This window comes from Littorina saxatilis, linkage group LG3 (assembly GCF_037325665.1).
Source record: "Littorina saxatilis isolate snail1 linkage group LG3, US_GU_Lsax_2.0, whole genome shotgun sequence".
Classification (NCBI taxonomy): Eukaryota; Metazoa; Mollusca; class Gastropoda; order Littorinimorpha; family Littorinidae; genus Littorina; species Littorina saxatilis.
The window spans coordinates 7994027-8014611 of record NC_090247.1 but is presented as its reverse complement, the minus strand read 5'-3'; the positions used below and the strand labels follow the sequence as shown (position 1 = coordinate 8014611).

At 41.4% G+C, this 20585-nt stretch overlaps 1 protein-coding gene across 2 annotated transcripts; it reads right to left on the bottom strand.

Annotated features, from left to right (window-relative positions):
• Positions 1-386: 386 nt before the first annotated feature.
• On the bottom strand, positions 387-19031 carry LOC138961511 (zinc finger protein 431-like). Of its 2 annotated transcripts, none has more exons than XM_070333164.1 (3): positions 18678-19031; positions 11201-11380; positions 387-5876 (listed from the first exon to the last, which is right to left on the bottom strand). In XM_070333164.1, exons 2-3 carry the CDS (start codon positions 11298-11300, stop codon positions 3577-3579), a joined length of 2400 nt encoding a protein of 799 aa, XP_070189265.1. In that variant the 5' UTR covers positions 11301-11380; positions 18678-19031; the 3' UTR covers positions 387-3576. The 2 variants fall into 2 exon arrangements, with proteins under 2 accessions (XP_070189265.1, XP_070189264.1); XM_070333163.1 differs by having other exon boundaries at positions 18689-19031.
• Between the last annotated feature and the right edge of the window lie 1554 nt (positions 19032-20585).

Here is a 20585-nt window from a genome sequence, read left to right as displayed (position 1 = left end):
TTGAGCGCACACACACACACACACACACGCGCACACACACGCAACACTCAATCACAAACACACGAACACGCAACACTCACTCACACGCACACGAACACGCAACACTCACTCACACGAACACGCAACACTCACTCACACGCACACGAACACGCACACGCACACTCAACTCAACTCAACTCAATTTTATTAATCCATATGGAAATTACAATAACCATTTCCAATCAATAGAACAAAAATGTATAATAAAGAAACATCATAAAAAAATAAAAGACTGATTATAATGAGTATGATCACAGTCTCACTAATGCACACAGTCACACGAACACGCACACACACACTTACAAACACACACTTACACGCACACACACATATACACCAACAATAAATGTTTCTGTTTATAATTTATTAAAATCCTAAAAACACAGTCCTAAACAATACATAATTACCAGATCGGAATAAAAGCACACAAATTAAATGCTGTCAAAGCGGACGAGTTGTATCCCTACACAAGACAGACATTTTCTGGGGCAGGGGAAGACAATAAGACTGGAGTTATCCCCCAATATACAAGTTAAAGAGTAACCCATACTAACAACGGATAGTGCAGGGGAGATAACAAAAATGGTGATTTAAGAGACTCTCTTTGCGAAGAGATTTTGTTTTTTAATATAGAGTCTGTATCTGTGGGGTGTGCGTTCGTGTGTTCGTGTGTAGTGTGTTTGTGAGTGTGTAGTGTGTTCGTGTGTGTGTATGTATGTGTGTGTGTGTTTGTGAGTGTGTAGTGTGTTTGTGAGTGTGTAGTGTGTGTTCGTGTGTGAGTGTGTTTGTGTTACAGGTCGCCAAACCCACAAGATATATACGGCACAATAGCGAAATACATAAACACACACACACGACTAAATAAACACGGCACAATAAGAGAGAGAGAGAGAGAGAGAGAGAGAGAGAGAGAGAGAGAGAGAGAGAGAGAGAGAGAGAGAGAGAGTCTATACACACACCCATACAAAGGGGAACAACCGCTGCTAAAGAAAGCAAGATTTTCTGACAACGGTTGTAGAACTTAGCATCTTTCTGACAGAGACAACACAGAATTACGATGATGATAAAAATCCAAGAGGCGAAGCCTTCAAGGCTCACGTAAGAAATCGACAAACAGTAACACAAACTCAATCACTCCGTCACACACACACACACACAGTACACACACACACACACACACACACACACACACACACACACACACACACACACACACACACACAGAAAGAGCATAGGTGAAACTGTGCAAGAAAGCGAGACACTAGATCTAGATCTGTCTGTCTGCATGTTGCCTACACGACACGGACACGACTGCCAAATAGTCTCGGCCCGCTCAAAATAACAATCACCGAGACTTTCAGTAATTCCATCCCGTGACGTCTAACCCTCGTACGTCATAATGTGACGTCAATGTAATATGACGTCTTCAAATGTTAAAGTTTCTACCACAGACATACACACATACGCACAGACAGACAAAAGTTAGCATCGCATAGGCTACACTTCGTGAGCCAAAAATCATTCAATAATTCATAAAAAAATTATAAATATTTTATTTCATATCAAAACCACACGGACGATAAAAGACACCGCCCATTTGTTACATACATGTATTTTTTACTCACATGGTCTGAAGTTTTCTACCTGGGCTACAACATATCTATATATATACGACTTGTGTCTGTCTGTCTGTCTGTCTGTCTGTCTGTGTGTGTGTGTGTGTGTGTGTGTGTGTGTGTGTGTGTGTGTGTGTGTGTGTGTGTGTGTGTGTGTGTGTGTCTGTCTGTGAGTTCGCGATGCACGGCCAAAGTTCCTGATGGATCTGCTTCAAATTTGGTGGGCATATTCAGGTAGACCCGGGACAGGACACAATTCGTGGAATGGGAACAGCACGAAAATGATTCAGTGGCCATAATGCCATTCCTGACCATATCGAGTCCCATCCTTGTCGACGAATGTAACCGTGTTAGTCACCTTTGGAGGCGAACTCCACTCAAACAGGATTGAGCAATTTAGAGCTTATCTGTAAGCCCTTTTGAACTGTTATGGCTTTTCAAAGGAAGGCCAGTACATACAAATACACAAAAGCCGCCAGACCACATCACAAACAGAACTGAACAATCCCCAGGTGTTGCTCACATAGAGAGAAACACACACACACACACACACACACAAACACAGAGAAGCCGTATCTGTGGAGAGATAGATGACAGTGTATTTTTCGCGTGGCTATAAATTGATTCGACCTTTGCACTTTTACAGTGAGGATAATTTACGGGTCCAATTTACGTTCTGGACACTGCGGTGACCTTCTAAAAATAGTAACAGAACGCCGGGAATATCCGAAGATGCCCCCCTCATACTATAGTGCACCATACGAAGGAAGGGAGGTAAACGCTGAAAACATGGAGAAGATGAGAAGATAAGGAAGAGTTACTGGGAATGGTGAAATGAACACAAAAACCAAAATCGGTTCAGCGCTACGCGCTGAGAGCATGTGTTGAAATATCTCATCGATGATATTGTGTCCGGGGTGTAGCTGAATACGGTGTCCAAATTTGAAAAAGATCCACCGAGAACTTTGGCTTTGGTGTGTCGGTATGGGGGCCCGGGTAGCTGAGGTGGAACCAAAATCGGTTCAGCGCGCACAAAATCGGTTCAGCGCTGCGCGCTGAGAGCACGTGTTGAAATATCTCATCGATCAGGTTGTGTCCGGGGTCTCTGTGAATAAGCCCACCAAATTTGAAGCAGATCCATCGAGAACTTTGGCCGTGCATCGCGAAGACACAGATAGACACACACACAGACACAAGTCGTATATATATATATAGATGTCATATTCGGATTAAAAACAAGCTCTGAAAATTAAATATGTAAAAATTATTATCAAAATTAAATTGTCCAAATCAATTTAAAAACACTTTCATCTTATTCCTTGTCGGTTCCTGGTTCCAAAAACATATAGATATGATATGTTTGGATTAAAAACACGCTCAGAAAGTTAAAACAAAGAGAGGTACACAAAAGCGTGCTATCCTTCTTAGCGCAACTACTACCCCGCTCTTCTTGTCAATTTCACTGCCTTTGCCATGAGCGGTGGACTGACGATGCTACGAGTATACAGTCTTGCTGAAAAATGGCATTGCGTTCAGTTTCATTCTGTGAGTTCGACAGCTACTTGACTAAATATTGTATTTTCGCCTTACGCGACTTGTTGTTCTTTTATTCTGACCCTCAGGTTAGCTAAATTCACCCAATATCAAATAAAGGCTAGGGACAGGAGACTTGACCAGTCTGCTATTCATTTTTGACCGAGTAATCTGCTGGGTGGTCTCCGGTGAGTGGTTAGTTTAACGGTCCAATTTGTATGATAAGTAAGTTATCTTTACAAGTGAATACAATGGAACCCCCTTTTAAGACCCCCAATATAAGACTCCTTCCCCTTTAAGATCGTATTACTCAGATTATCTTTTCATATTCATAACCTCTGTAAATTCACCTCCATTTTAATATTTGATTATCCCAGATTTTCGGAGGTCATGGCTTTTCTCCAGTATGCGTTAACATATGCATCTTTAAACTCACTTTATGAGCAAATTTTGCTGAACATCGTGGGCAGGAATGTGGCTTTTCTCCAGTATGTCTTAACATGTGGATCTTTAACCTCCCTTTCTGAGCAAATTTTGCTGTACACTCAGGGCAGACATGTGGCTTTTCTCCTGTATGTCGTAACATGTGGCTCTTTAAACTCTCTTTGTGAGCAAATTTTGCTGAACATCGTGGGCAGGAATGAGGCTTTTCTCCAGTATGCGTTAACATATGCTTCTTTAAACCCACTTTTTGAGCAAATTTGGTTGTACATTGTTGGCAGGCATGTGGCTTTTCTCCAGTATGTATTAACATGTGGGTCTTTAAATTTCCTTTCTGGGTAAATGTTGCTGCACAATGAGGGCAGAGATGTGGCTTTTCTCCAGTATGTGTTAACATATGCTTCTTTAAACTCGCTTTATAAGCAAATTTTGCTGCACACTGAGGGCAGACATGTGGCTTCTCTCCTGTATGCGTTAACATGTGGTCGTTTAAATGTTGTTTTGTAGCAAATGTTGCTGTACACTGTGGGCAGGCATGTGGCTTTTCTCCAGTATGCTGTAACATGTGGCTCTTTAAACTCCCTTTGTGAGCAAATTTGGCTGTACATTGTGGGCAGGAATGTGGCTTTTCTCCAGTATGCCTTAACATGTGGATCTTTAAACTCCGTTTCTGAGCAAATTTTACTGTACACTCAGGGCAGACATGTGGCTTTTCTCCTGTATGTGTTAACATGTGGTTGTTTAAATTATGTTTTTTGGCAAATTTTGCTGTACACTGAGGGCAGGCATGTGGCTTTTCTCCTGTATGTGTTAACATATGCTTCTTTAAACTCACTTTTAGAGCAAATTTGGCTGTACATTGTGGGCAGGAATGTGGCTTTTCTCCAGTATGCCTTAACATGTGGATCTTTAAACTCCGTTTCTGAGCAAATTTTGCTGTACACTCAGGGCAGACATGTGGCTTTTCTCCTGTATGTGTTAACATGTGGTTGTTTAAATTATGTTTTTTGGCAAATTTTGCTGTACACTGAGGGCAGGCATGTGGCTTTTCTCCTGTATGTGCTAACATGTGGATTTTCAAATTATCGTTTTGAGCAAATTTTGCTGAACATTTTGGGCAGACATGAGGCTTTTCTCCTGTATGTGTCAACATGTGGCTCTTTTTGCAAGCAAATTTTGCTCCACGCGTAGACCCATCTAAATCGTTACTTCCTTCTTTCACTAAAGCTCTACTTCTCCTACTGATGGGTGTTCTGAGCACTGTTCCTTTGTCCTTGGTATTGTGGCTTGTCTCTTTGTCCAGTGATCTCTTTGTCTTATGTGAAGAGACCACAGATGTACCTGCAGTAGCTGAACATGTTTCCACCTCAACTGATTTAGTGTCAGTGGATTTCAAGTCACTGTGTTCCATACTCACGACGTTTTGTGCTAAGTCTACTGGCTCTTGTTTGACTTGCACTTGACAATCACAGCCTGTAGGCACAGGAGAGAATGCATCTTTCACACCGCCACACTCACACAAAATTGTAGCAGTGCTGTCTTCAGCATCTGAACTGCTCGTCTCAGTCAAAGCTGGGAATGCCTCTGTCTTGACTTCAGCTGCTGAATTGCTCATCTCGGTCGAAGCTGGGAATGCCTCTGTCTTGACTTCAGCTGCTGAATTGCCCGTTTCGATCAAAGCTGGGAATGGCTCTGTCTTGACTTCAGGTGCTGAATTGCTCGTCTCAGTCAAAGCTGGGAATGGCTCTGTCTTGACTTCAGCTGCTGAATTGCTCGTCTCAGTCAAAGCTGGGAATGCCTCTGTCTTGACTTCAGCTGCTGAATTGCTCGTCTGAGTCAAAGCTGGGAATGCCTCTGTCTTGACTTCAGCTGCTGAATTGCTCGTCTCAGTCAAAGCTGGGAATGGCTCTGTCTTGACTTCAGCTGCTGAATTGCTCGTCTCAGTCAAAGCTGGGAATGCCTCTGTCTTGACTTCAGCTGCTGAATTGCTCGTCTCAGTCAAAGCTGGGAATGGCTCTGTCTTGACTTCAGCTGCTGAATTGCTCGTCTCAGTCAAAGCTGGGAATGGCTCTGTCTTGACTTCAGCTGCTGAACTGCTCGTCTCAGTCAAAGCTGGGAATGGCTCTGTCTTGACTTCAGCTGCTGAATTGCTCGTCTCAGTCAAAGCTGGGAATGCCTCTGTCTTGACTTCAGCTGCTGAATTGCTCGTCTCAGTCAAAGCTGGGAATGGCTCTGTCTTGACGTCAGCTGTTGATAAAGAGGCACATCATTTTTGTGTAATCCATGTGTGTCACAATGAAAAAAGCAACACAACCAGAATCTCCCGATGTGTCAATACATATGAGTCATTCTTCAAAGCTGGTGAATTCTTACGTCGGTCACTTAAAATGAAATTTTCACAGAAGCAAATGTGTATGAAAAATGAGAACAGGCTCGGTACATATATTGGAAGCTACAGTTTATTTACACCATAAGTTGATTTTGGATGATTTGTTGAAAAGTCACTTTGTGAAACGATAAAGGTTCATTCCTGTGCAAATGTTTTTTCCTTTGTGTTTGAGACCCCCAAAAATGAAGTTGAAAAAGCGTTACGTACGCATCGAATGTTGTCACGCTCACTTAGATTTGTCCAACCTCTGTTACAATTATTAATTCTTTTACAATCAAGTCAACAAGTGTAGAAGATGCAAAAAATGACGAATTTGATGTCACAGAGTTTTTTGTGTCACAAGTGATGCATTCGTAACGGCCATTTTCATTATAAAGCTAGAATCAATTCAACTGAATAAAAGCATACATTTTCACGTTTGCCCCTTTGTTTATCACCCAGCCATACAGATGCGTGACACTTTTTCACACAATTTGTCGAGAATAATGACGTCTTTAACGAAGACATTTTGGAAGGGTACATTCGTAACGCCCTTTGCTATCGGCAGATATGCAGACCTGGATTGCTTGGACATATTTCTCAGCATTAACATCAGAAAGTTAACTGGTTATGTGAACTGCTCAGATCATGGGTAAAATTGACACCTCCAAAATAAAATTCTCATTTTCAAGCCATCCATTTGAATTAGAAGGAAACAAAGCATACTATGCTGCTTAGCTTGAAATGAACAATAAAGAAATGAAAGAACCAACAACATTGTTTTGTGTGTGTGGATTTTAAACACATTATATTCACAACACACAGTAGAAAATGGTGACCGATTGGTTGCACAACGACAGTACACTTTTTCAACCCAGTCCAGTACTTTCATAAATGACAGAAGAAAGCAATGGAGGCTTGCATACTACAGTCTTATTGTTTCTCTACGTCCCTGAGTGATAAAATGCTGCAGTTAACTGTCTTTTAAAATGTTATAGCACCCAGCAGATTTGTCTTCCGTTGGTGTCACAAGGTATGGGCAAAATTGAGGCAGGTCGCTTTCTTGCAGAAAATCATTAACAACAAAGAAAAGTCATTTTTTTCTCTCATAGAAATAGAGAAGGTTTACCATAATAATGTGCTTAAAAAAATAAAAACATCTAAGTGTCGGCAGAACACAACTCATTAAAGGCTCAGTAAGCCTCCCATAAACCATCACAGATACTGTCAAGCTTTTACACACAGTAAAAACACTCTTTCATTTAAGCACTTACCGCTTGAGAACATCCTAGGTGCCCAGTATCTGTGATGGTTTATGGGAGGCGCACTGTGCCATTAAGTCAAATAAGTTTGGTGTCACAGTGTTATGAGCGGAAGATTGTGTTCAAACGCTGTAGTAGTGGCAAATTTTATTGAAAAATTGCTGTCTGTATCATAATCAGCACCCATAGACTTTCAATGCACAAAGTATTGTGTAAAAACATGACGCAATTGAGAGGGTGACCTTATTCTTTGTGGCGTCACACTTATCCAAACTGTTATGGGTGGGTTTGATCATAAGATTTGATCATATCTCAAAAACAGGCAATGGTTATGGTGAGCATGTGCAAATCAGGGGTTAGAATCAATAACAGAGCGAGAAAAACAAGAAAATGTTAAAAAATTAAGCAATTTTGCGATGTTCGGCCCGCGTGTGTTATCATTAGGATTACTAGCACCTTGGTACTTATCGTACACATAGCCCAACCATTTCCCTACCTTATTCTTTCAATATCACACGAGCACGCTGCCCACACGACTTACCACAACGTTTTTCCCCAAGCAAGTGACGGAAATGAGGCCATATGAACGGAAACATCGTGCGGATGAACGGAAACATTGTGCGGATGAACAGAAACATCCGGTGGATGAACGGAATCAGTTGACACACCGTGAAACTTAACAAATTCGGATCGTTGAATTAAAATTAAATTTCCAAGCTCAGTGCAGCCGATAACAGGATAAAAGCACATCATTACAAGTGCGGAACACGCACATGACGTCATACTGAAAGGTGATGAATTATGGCTTCTCCTTCCCACATTTTATTTCAAACATAGTAAAAATTGTAAAGGGGTTTCTTTCTCAGATTATATTGTGTCCTCTGTTTATCTCTCTATGTCTCCGTCTGTCTGACTGATTCAATTCAATGTGTAATTCCTTAGTTTTGCAAAAGTAAAACTTAGTTTGATATATCTAATCGATACAGGTCTCTAAATTCTAGAGTAGAAGAAAGTGCGTTTACGAGCAGAAAAAGCCGTTCAAAGTCAAGAATCATGTTTTTGTTTCTCTATTTTCACCTTGTAGCTTCCTACAGACACTAAGCAACAATGTAGTACCAAATAAAGTGCAATATCTTGTACTCTTTTTTTTTTTACCATTATGCAACACTTGATTGAGCCATGATCTGAGCTGTCCACATATTCAATATCATGAGAATGCTATTTGATGGACACTAATCAAGTTGATGTTGTTTGTTCTATTTTCACAGTTATTCCCCTTATCATAATGTAAGAGCAATTTCCCACAAAGTAAACAAAAGGCAAAGTGAAAAGCAAATGCTTATGTGTCTCACCTTTTATCATATGTATTTACAGGAATCAAACATCAAAAATGTGCTTTTCTTTTTTATTTATTGATATGAAGTCTTATATCGCGTGCGTATTTCCAGACTCGGACTCAAGGCGCAGGGATCTATTTATGCCGTGTGAGATGGAATTTTTTACACAATACATCACGCATTCACATCGACCAGCAGATCGCAGCCATTTCGGCACATATCCTACTTTTCACGGCCTATTATTCCAAGTCACACGGGTATTTTGGTGGACATTTTTTATCTATGCCTATACAATATTGCCAGGAAAGACCCTTTTGTCAATCGTGGGATCTTTAACGTGCACACCCCGATGTAGTACAGCGGAACCTCCCTATTAAGACCTCCCAAAATCTGACAAAATCAGGTCTTAATAGGGAGGGGTCTTAATAGGGAGGCTGAACCAAGACCTGAAGGACAGACAGCTAGTGTAAAATGTAAATAAAACCCCTTAATGATGTTTCAGTTCTTTTTTAATGTCACGATTGCCAGCTCAACACATTATTGCATGTGAACACAGAAAGAAACTATTTACGAAAGAAATCAGAAATTTTCCTTTGTGGCAGTGCAGACTTCTTCTTGACATAAATTTGTTGGATCACTCCTTGCATGTTGTCCATGTTTTCAAGTTCAGAAAGAGAAAGAGAGAGAATTGAATTGAACTTTATTTTACAAGGATTTAGATTTAAGGCTACGCCTTTTCTTACAATCTGTCCTTGGGACGCATAGACACACAATTATATAATTAAAAAAAAAAAAAAAAAAAAAAAAAAAATTAAAAATTAAAAAGTTAAAAAGTTAACCAACAAAAGGAGGTCGGAAAACGTGATAATAAAGATGAAGATGATGATGATGATGACGATAATGATGATGATAATGATGATGATGATGATAAAGATGAGGCATGAGAGAGAGAGAGAGAGAGAGAGAGAGAGAGTTTTGTTCTTCGATGACTGTGTACGTTGTTTTTCTTATTTTCGAAAGTTTCCTGTCGCCCCTCTCACCACTCTCCCATCGCGCAAGGACAGAGTCTTTCTCCTTGATGATCGATTGAATTTGGGTTTTTCCCACCTGCAGAGACGTTGCGATGGTGATGCACGTTTCACCCTTTGAATGGCGTTACACGACTTTCATCCGGTCCGCTAGAGTCAGCGCCTTTCTTTTTCCCGATGTTTTTTTTTGGAGTCGATATTTTAAACTCAGCACATGTTGTGTTCTTTGCGGAAATGGACAGTAAAATCGGAACCGGAAGCCGCGAATATGTCAACAGGGCAAATAACGCTTGCGGAGAATGGAGCCTATTTGAGCAGACAACATCGCAGTTGCGATGTGCTCGTCAACTGTTTGCTCAATTTCCAAAACAATATCAAGGTTTGCACAGTTTTAAACTTCTTCTTGGGAATAACAAAGTCGCATTTGACCATGATTTGTCAGTCGTATGTCGGGTTAAGGAGGTAGTCATAGGATGAGACGAAAAACCGAGGTCCCGTGTACACTACATTGGGGTGTGCACGTTAAAGATCCCACGATTGACAAGAGGGTCTTTCCTGGCAAAATTGTATAAACATATATAAAACAAATGTCCACCAAATACCCGTGTGACTTGGAATAATAGGCCGTGAAAGTATATACTCGCCTAACACGCTTGAGATTTACTGGCCGATGTGAATGCGTGATATATTGTGTAAAAAATTCCATCTCACACGGCATATTGTAAACGCCATGAGCCTCCCTCTGGGAGGGTATGTGCGTAGAAATACTCACAAATAACAGAGGATGTAAACAGAGTAAAAAGGATCGGTCATGAAATTTAAAGTCCTAACTTAGAGGAAGTGGTAATAAGGAAGGTCTTAATAGGGAGGCTCCACTGCAGTACCTTCACATGATAATGCCCAAGAGAACGCTGATTTCCTATTTGTTGATCCAAACTTGATCCTAATCAGGCTTATGCAACATGTTGAGACCTTCAACATTAAATATTTGAGAAAATCAGGTCATACAAACAAAAGAGTCTTAAAATGGAGGTAAAGTTACAGAAGTTATGAACTGAACATCTGAAAAAGCAAAGTCTCAAAAGGGAGGAAGACAGCCTTGAATCTTGACATCTAGAGCACGTATCAAGTAATCAATATTGAATGTATAACGGGGATGGACAAATCTCAATAATGTAACTCTCCAGCCAGGCGAGCAACTTCAAAAAAGTCACTAGCCCGCCAGAAATGGTGCTGGCCCGGTGGATTCCACACAGAAAACTTAGGATTGTCACCGTCACAATGTCTCCCCATCGAACTCCCACCACTCCCCCTCCCACCCCCCCCCCCCCCTCCCCGCCGGTTATCAGTATTCACTCTCCAGTGTTCTTGGAGTGATTGATCTCTTTTCTCTTTCTGCCTCTGTTTATTTTCCTCCTTTCTCTGTACCGGTCTTTAAGAAACTTGAAAGTACAACCGAAGAGTCATGCAAGCTACCAGACGTTTTCGACTAGCCCAGCGTTTTACTTGCCCCTGGCGATCGGGCGGACGATTTTGCCATCCCTGTACAAGATCACTGTCCACACAACACACTTACTGCTTGGCATCCTGTCCATCCCATCAGAGGCTGCAGACGGCTCTTCAACAATTTCATACTCGATCTTCACCACAACAGTAGACGGCCGCTTCCTCTTCATCCTGATATGTCAGGTCGTCTTCCCCTGGTAGAGTTGTCTTCCCCTGGTGAGTTGTCCTCCCCTGGCAGAGTTGTTGTTACCTGATAGACACATTCACATAACATATCTATTCAAGTCACTCTAACAAATTGCCAAGAATTTATTATTGCACTGTCACAGCTCTATAGAAACAGCCCTGCCGAAACAGCATTACTGCCGTATATATATAGGGTATGTAGCTAAATCCACGTAAAACTTGGGTTTCATGTGCGTGTGTGCGAGCTTCTTTTTACCTGCGCTATGTCTAGAGTTTAACTAGTCAGTCTGCCTGTTGTTCCAGGTTCTGTTGGGGTAACATCGCTGGATGTATAATACACAGGCTCAACTAGACAAGACCCTTTGGACCAAGGACCTGGGTGAGCAAACGGTTTTATTGTTGAACATAAAGGTAATTCTTTTGTGTATGCCATCGTTTAAAAGACCGCTTTACATTTTTGTAACTGCTCATCATTGTTTGGTATCTTAGAAGATGTTCTAGGTTTTGTTTATATTATACTTGCCTCATCGGCAGTCTACTTACGTATGTCCGTGTAAGAATGGAAATAGCTTATCAATTGAGTTATTCATATTGTATTTGTGGAAGCATAGCCTTTTTAGTCTCCTAGTTTTATTTTAGGGTCTGGAGGTGATGAAATAACCCGGAGGGTTTTGCTGCCACCACGAGGGAGACCGGTGCTAGCATGTAGCCAGACCGCCGTGGGGGGGCCGCGCCCCCTAGAGTGCACTTGTTTGGTCAAGTCTTGGTGTCATTTTATTCTACTGAACATAGTTTCTTTGGCAGTGTAGCCGACAGTGATCTGCTGCGTGAGGCATATTTGAGACCCGACTTCGTAATTATTATTATTGTGTATTTGTCATCGACAAGCGATTAGAGGATTCTTTCAAGTTCAACATATTCTGGACATCATCTTTGGACTACATTGTTTGTGTGTTAGGTGCGAATCCTCGAAGAATTATTAGTCAATGTGGATTGTAATGTATGTGAATATTTGATATGTAAACATTGTGGTTGATTGTGTGTATTCCCGTAATGTGTATCTTAATTATGGATGAATATACTTATCCCAGCGAAGCTGGAGGTATCCCACAAACGCTATACTGTAATCGACTTGAGAAATGTCCATACCGATAATACATGATAAAGAAGAATTCTTTGTGCCCGGCTAGGTGCTACAGTTGAAGATGGAAGTTCACCAAAAATTGGGAGCATACTAACAAAAATACGGTGGGTGCAATAGGCGCCCCCATTTTTTGAGCATACGCCACCCAAGGCCGCTTTGGACGGGTAGAAATTCCGTAGTTTCCAAATCTATGGATAAAGCTCGCGTAAGAAGATTACGTCACGGTCGAAAGTCTTTGACGTCAATTAATGCATCATGACGTCATGCCTCCCTGTAGTCTTTCTCTCTCGCGCGGTGTGTGTGTTTGTGTTCATTTTGTGAACATGTGTTTGTGTTACTGTTTGTGTGTGTGTGTGTGTGTGTGTTGTGCGCGTGCATGAGTCTGTACTCGTATGTGTGTGTGTGTGTGTGTGTGTGTGTGTAAGAAAGAGAGAGAGAGAGAGAGAGAGAGAGAGAGGGAGAGAGAGTGTGTGTGTGTGTGTGTGTGTGTGTGTGTGTGTGTGTGTGAATGAGTTTGTGTGTATGTTTGTGTGTGTATAGTGTGTATATGTGTTTGTTTGTAAAGGTGTGTGTGTCCGTCTGTCTGGGTGCGTATTTGTTTGTTTGTTTGCTTAACGCCCAGCCGACCACGAAGGGCCAAATCAGGGCGGTGCTGCTTTGACATATAACGTGCGCCACACACAAGACAGAAGTCGCAGCACAGGCTTCATGTCTCACCCAGTCACATTATTCTGACACCGGACCAACCAGTCCTAGCACTAACCCCATAATGCCAGACGCCAGGCGGAGCAGCCACTGGATTGCCAATTTTAAAGTCTTAGGTATGACCCGGCCGGGGTTCGAACCCACGACCTCCCGATGACAGGGCGGACACCTTACCACTAGGCCAACCGTGCCGGTCTATGTGCGTATGAGGGTGTGTTTTGTGTGTACAGTACAGTACAGTACAGTGTGTACAGTAAAACCTGTAGAATGCGGTCACTGGACTTAACGGCCACTCACACAATACGGACAGTCTTTATTGGCACGGATCGTTTCCTTCATTAAAATCACTGTACTTAGCGGACACCTCGGAATTGCGGACGCTTATTTTAGGTCCCTACTAAATTGTGTAACTGCTCAATACGGACAAAGGATGTCCGCTTAACTTCAAACATCATTGCGATTGTCTGTCTTCTCTCTCTCGCAAGATTGATTTGAGAAGTAAAAGAAGCTTAATCGGGATTGGTCGGCTTTGAGCTGAAACTGAAACAAGCTTATTAGCGATTGGTCAGCAACCTTTTAGCCAATGAAATGCATCGAAAGTATTCGACGGAAGTCGGTACATTTGTAAACAACATCGAAGATTCTCACACACCTGCACAGCTGATTCACATCTGATTCAGTCGCGTTTTGCCGAAGTTTGAATGAATCACGATGGCTTCCAGGTTGCGGAAGGAACGAAACGCTCTCACTTTAGAGCAACGAATGTCTGTGGTGAAAAAGCTGCAGAGCGGACAATCATGCCGATCGATCGCGCAAGAGCTGGGCTGTGGAAGGACGCAGATTTCAAGCTAAAGCTGTTGTGATAAGTTGTCTTTAGGACCAATTATTTTTACTTTAAATAATTTATATATTCTTGTTCTGCCTGTGTTTACAACAAGTGATAAAGTTTTCTTTTTAAGTCCTTCTCTGTGAACTGGATCTGTTACAACTGGTAATAAAATACTGTATTTCACTGTTTTTACTTGTTATTTTTTTACTCTTAAACATGTATAGCACTTTCCTTTTCGCAACCACATTTGCTTGAACCTGTAAAAAAGGACACCTGCAGAAAAAGGACACTTTTCACTATTCCCAAGGGTGTCCTTATTTGACAGGTTATACTGTATGAGATTTGTATGAATCAACGTGTGTGTGTGTGTGTGTGTGCGCGCGTGTGAGCGTATGTACATGTGCGTATGTACATGTGTGTGTGTGTGTGTGTGTGTGTGTATGTTTGTATAAGAGAGAAAGAGAGAGAGAGAGAAAGAGAGAGAGGTTGGGTGTGTGTATCTGCGTGTGCGTAAGTGTATGTGTGTGTGTGTGTGTTTGTTTGTAAAGGTGTGTATGTCCGTCTGTCTATATGTGCGTATGGGTGTGTGTGTTGTGTTTATGAAATGTGTGTGAGAGAATGAGTGAGTGCGTGTGAGTGTGTACATGTGTAACTTGGGTGTGTGTGTGTGTGCGTGTGTGTTTGAGAGAGAGAGAGAGAGAGAGAGAGAGAGAGAGAGAGAGAGAGAGAGAGAGAGAGGTTTGTCTTTTGCTGGGGTATGCAGTGCCTTGGCGTTGCACTTCTACTTAATTGTTATTTATTTCTGTGTTTGGATTGCGATTTCCGTATGAGAGGGAATGAACATGCGGGAGACAGATCGGAGTCAAATGTGTGTGATAAGTCGTATGCTACAGGAATTAAATTCATGGCACAAATAGACTGCCAACGTTCGAAAATTCAGAATCAAAATTTGATAAGACAACCAATCCACAGGGCAACCACTACCCAGGGGTGTGTCTGAAACTGAAAGACATGGACAAGGAGCAAGTGTCGATTATTTGTCTCACTAAAACTAAAAGCAAGGATATATATATATATATTACCCTTTCACAATCCATACAAACCTGACAAGAGTTATTTCCGAACATCGTCTATTTTCACGCTAAACTTCAACATTAATGATAACCCACAAATAACTTTGTAACCCGATGACCACTACCACCACCAGGTGACTTTTTCGCTATTCTTGAACTTTAGCGTTGTAAATTCATAGCTCAAAATCCAGTGGCATTTTTTACTTATTTTTGATAAAAGTCCCTTAAATCAAGCCAATTCTTTTTTATCGTGAAATTGATTGACGGATTGAGATCCAAACTTAAAGCTTACTTAATTAATTCGGTCGTTTGATCACGAAAACAAGGCTATGCCGATGTTTTTTTTATTAAAACATATGTAAATGAAAAGCATCTGTTCAAACTTCAGTTCATTCAGCTCTTCAAAGGTATCTAAGTTGGCTTGCTATGCTTTCAAGATCAGGGGCCAGTTTCATAAGATAGCAGTGAACCGACTGACAGTCGATCGACTGCCCAGTAGATCGACTGTGGTTGATCGCCGGGTCAGAGACTATAGAGTATACAGAGACGCTTCATCCTTCTTTGCGCTGCGGTGCGAAAGTGAGACTGGCCAGCCAGCGCGCGGGAAAAGAGCCACTCCCTGCCGCACAAGGAAGTTCGCGTATAGCGGCTGCTGTCGGCTGTGTTTATATCACGTTTATATTAACATACTGTCTCAGTTGTCTGTTCTGTCCGGCTGACAGTGCTGCAAAAAGTAACTGAACGAAAAAATATGTTTGTTTGTGAACATCCTTTTTAAATGACCATAAAAACACCGCAGAAAATGGTGTAGAATAAAACTAAATCAAATGTACTTAGGCGGCAATACCCGCTGCATCGCTGTAGTTATGCAAACATGATTCAAGTCAGTGTCTTTTCACGAACTAACCGTCGTTATTTTTGTGTGTTTTAGTCAAATACAAATACATACTGTATACATGGTCACTTAAGCCTGAGAAAATATGTCAGGAATAAATCGTTAACGAAATAGTTCCCGGTCAAATCGGTACCTAAGGCATTTAGTCAACTTGGCGTCGTCAAAGCACCTCTAAAGTGAAATGGGTAGTCAATTGCACGGTGCTAAGAAATTATCATGTAAGGAAAACTGTAAAATACAGCAACTTAAACAACATTATTGTGAGTAGCTGACTTTAATTAAAGAATCTTGATCGATCGCTGATTGTCTTATTTCTTATCGGTTGCTTCTTTCTTGTTCAGAAAGCTTTCTCTCTCTCTCTCTCTCTCTCTCTCTCTCTCTCTCTCTCTCTCTCTCTCTCTCTCTCTCTCTCTCTCTCTCTCTCTCTCTCTCTCTCTCTCTCTCTCTCTCTCTCTCTCTCTCTCTCTCTCTCTCTCTCTCTCTCTCTCTCTCTCTCTCTCTCTCTCTCTCTCTCTCTCTCTCTCTCTCTCTCTCTCTCTCTCTCTCTCTCTCTCTCTCTCTCTCTCTCTCTCTCTTTTTTTTTCTAGTCATAGTTATAGTAAAATAGTTTAGTCCCTCTTTAGGGCGAGGGCCAGATGCAAAAAAGCATATCTATGCTTATTCTTGTCACCCTCGAAAAATAAAGATTTGTCATTGTCATTGTCTCTCTCTCTCTCTCTCTCTCTCTCTCTCTCTCTCTCTCTCTCTCTCTCTCTCTCTCTCTCTCTCTCCCTCTCTCTCTCTGAGTCAGTTACACATACACACACAAACACACGCATGCACGCACACACACACACACACACACACAAACACACATACACACACACACACACACACACACACACACACACACACACACACACATGAATTGAGATGAATTAACGAGGTACGGACCGACTGGATGACACTTTGAACAGCATCGTCACAAGTATTCTAGTTTGAGAAGTTTTCGACTTTTGCGCTTGGACGAAGAATAGAATCAATTGTTCAGTTGTCCTTCAAAACAAAATTAAGCCTGATGTTAATTAAACAACTGCGCAATCACATTGTTGAGCTTGTGTACAGTGTGTGTTTTCTCTGTTCTGGTAGAATACACGCAGTTCGACGCTACACTTTTTACTGATTTTCCGACATTTAACGAGAGAAAAAAAACAAAAAAAAACAATCCTCACTTGCTCTCTTCCTCAGGAAATTTGAACATCCTGAAGCCTTTGGCATGTGAGTTTGAGCAATTGATGGCCAAAGACCATGCCCCGCTGTGTTTTCTTTTTGGTGCGGCCATGGTTGTGCTGCACGATATCGCTACTGCTGTGGAAAGGGAAAGTAGGTTTTTACATGTTTCCGCGTGGTGGCGCCACGGGGCTTCCTGTTTCAATTTTCAGCGCCGAATGAAGCGTCTCTGTGTACTCTACAGTCTCTGGCCGGGTCACCGAAAAGCGCGTTTCATGAGCGAATCACCGTCACCCGCGGACAACCGCAGTCGACCGACTGCACAGTAATCCGAATGGCCAAGTCGAGGGCTAAATTTAGCAACACTACCACTTCCGTTTGCTCATTCGCACGTGGAAATGGCCGATTTCGAAGAAAAACTAGTCTCGGCCCGCTCAAAATAACAATGACCGAGACTTTCAGTAATTCCTTCGCGTGACGTCTAACCCTCTTACGCCATAATGTGACGTCTTCAAGACATAACCCTGACTTGTCTCCTGGATTACTGCGTCATGATAGATACATTTCGAAGAACAATCACAAGGTTTGGCTCACAATCCAAAAAAGTGTGAGCATTCTGCCATTGACTGTGCGGATAATTACATTTATTTTTGGTTTACCGCAGTAAGCCGAACACAGTGTTGGGGGGGAGAGCATCACCGTGTTTGGCCGACTTCCGGTGAGACGACCCGCAGTCGACCGACTGAAATTTTGTTCGTGAAACCCGATAACGTCGGATTACTGTGGTTCTCTCGGACAACTGCAGTTGGTCGACTGTGTTTCTGGCTTATGAAACTGGCCCCAGGTTCTGCAAAATTGGAGGCTCAAATTGCAGTGGATTCATAGCTATGATTATGAATTTACAACGCTAAAGTTAAACATTACCAGCAAGGGTATTTGAGACAGTGACAAAAGGTCAGGTGTCATGTCTACTGTCCCGAATGACACACGATTGCTGACATTTCACCATTGCCAAAAGAATAAACAAATAAGAAATAGGTAGAAAATGAATGTGAACACTGACTTTGATTGTTGATCAGTATTTTCTATGCCACTAACAAATAATCTACTTACACATAGCTGTTTGGCAAATGTATGTTGCATGGGACACACCGACATGAAAGTGGAAGATGTTTTTCCCTCTAGAGAAACTACATATCAAGTTACACTTTTTGTGCTCTTCCATTCCAGTTGGCAATCAATTGTTAACGCATGTTATTAGAAAAAATAGAACGAAAACAGATTAGATAGAATGAAAAATGTACTGGTGATGTCATTTGGGACATACTGACATGAAAACGTCACCTTTTGTCATTGTCTCATTTACTCTTTCCCAATCTATCCAAACCTGACAGTTATTTCCGAACAAACTTCAACATTACTGATGAATTACAGTTATCGCGTAACCCTAGTACGACCAGGTAGCTTTTTCATGGATTTTCTTGCTCGCACCACGTGCTGTATTACCTTTCAGTTACCTTAAGAGTTTCATTCCATTAGTGATCTTCGTTAAATGGCATTGCCTTTGTGGCACAATCATGTGTTCATTGTTGAGGGTGAAAATGCAGCGTTTGTCCCGGAAACAAAATAGTAGTGACTTCCCCTTCCTGGAAATGTCTTTCTAGCGAAGTCCAAGGAAATATACGGCTTGGTGGTCAAATCAGCAGAGAATTAAACCAGCAAGACCATGTCCTGTCGTTGGCTATGGAAACTTCACAAACTCAGATGTTAAAATGAAGGTAAATGGTGACTGACTTCATTTCTTTTTTGTGTGGTCATAATTATATGGGTATGAAATACAGAAAACAGGACATAAACAAGAACAAATGTGGTTTCTTACGGCCTGCACTGCATGCGTGATTCCATGTTGAAGTCGGAGTAACACCATGGAATAATTATGCCCCCGATGGCTTAACGGTGAGGGCGATACAAAAACAACCCATTATAATCATCATCAATTTAATGGCTGCGCAGTACACACTGAGTACACTATGAGTTTTTCTGATGTTCTGTTCATAACCCCTGTTAATGTACTTTCATTTTGAGACCTTCGCCCGGCCTGCTTGTGTTTCAGATCTTGGGAGGTTTTAATCAATCAATCAATCAATATGAGGCTCATATCGCGCGTATTCCGTGGGTACAGTTCTAAGCGCAGGGATTTTTTATTTTTTATTTTTTTACTTTTTTTTAAAACTTTTTTTTAAAGGTGGCTTAAAGGCACAGTAAGCCTCCCGTAAACCATCACAGATACTGTCAGGCTTTTACACACAGTACAAACACCCTTTCATTTAAACACTCACCGCTTGAGAACATCTTATGTGCCCTCCGTAAAGAGAAGGCTTATTAAAGAATTTATTTTTGCGTGGTTTATCTTACCCCTGAGCCATCGTGAACCCGTGTGATCCAGTTTCCTTTTTATATTTAGTCAAGTTTTGACTAAATATTTTAACATCGAGGGGGAATCGAAACGAGGGTCGTGGTGTATGTGCGTGTGTGTGTGTGTGCGTGTGTGTGTGTGTGTAGAGCGATTCAGACTAAACTACTGGACCGATCTTTATGAAATTTGACATGAGAGTTCCTGGGTATGAAATCCCCGAACGTTTTTTTCATTTTTTTGATAAATGTCTTTGATGACGTCATATCCGGCTTTTCGTGAAAGTTGAGGCGGCACTGTCACGCCCTCATTTTTCAACCAAATTGGTTGAAATTTTGGTCAAGTAATCTTCGACGAAGCCCGGGGTTCGGTATTGCATTTCAGCTTGGTGGCTTAAAAATTAATTAATGACTTTGGTCATTAAAAATCGGAAAATTGTAAAAAAAAATAAAAAATTATAAAACGATCCTACGTTTATCTTATTCTCCATCATTTGCTGATTCCAAAAACATATAAATATGTTATATTCGGATTAAAAACAAGCTCTGAAAATTAAATATATAAACATTATTATCAAAATTAAATTGTCCAAATCAATTTAAAAACACTTTCATCTTATTCCTTGTCGGTTCCTGATTCCAAAAACATATAGATATGATATGTTTGGATTAAAAACACGCTCAGAAAGTTAAAACAAAGAGAGGTACAGAAAAGCGTGCTATCCTTCTTAGCGCAACTACTACCCCGCTCTTCTTGTCAATTTCACTGCCTTTGCCATGAGCGGTGGACTGACGATGCTACGAGTATACGGTCTTGCTGAAAAATGGCAGCTACTTGACTAAATATTGTATTTTCGCCTTACGCGACTTGTTATATTTAGTCAAGTTTTGACTAAATATTTTAACATCGAGGGGGAATCGAAACGAGGGTATGGTGTATGTGCGTGCGTGTGTGTGTGTGTGTGTGTGTAGAGCGATTCAGACTAAACTACTGGACCGATC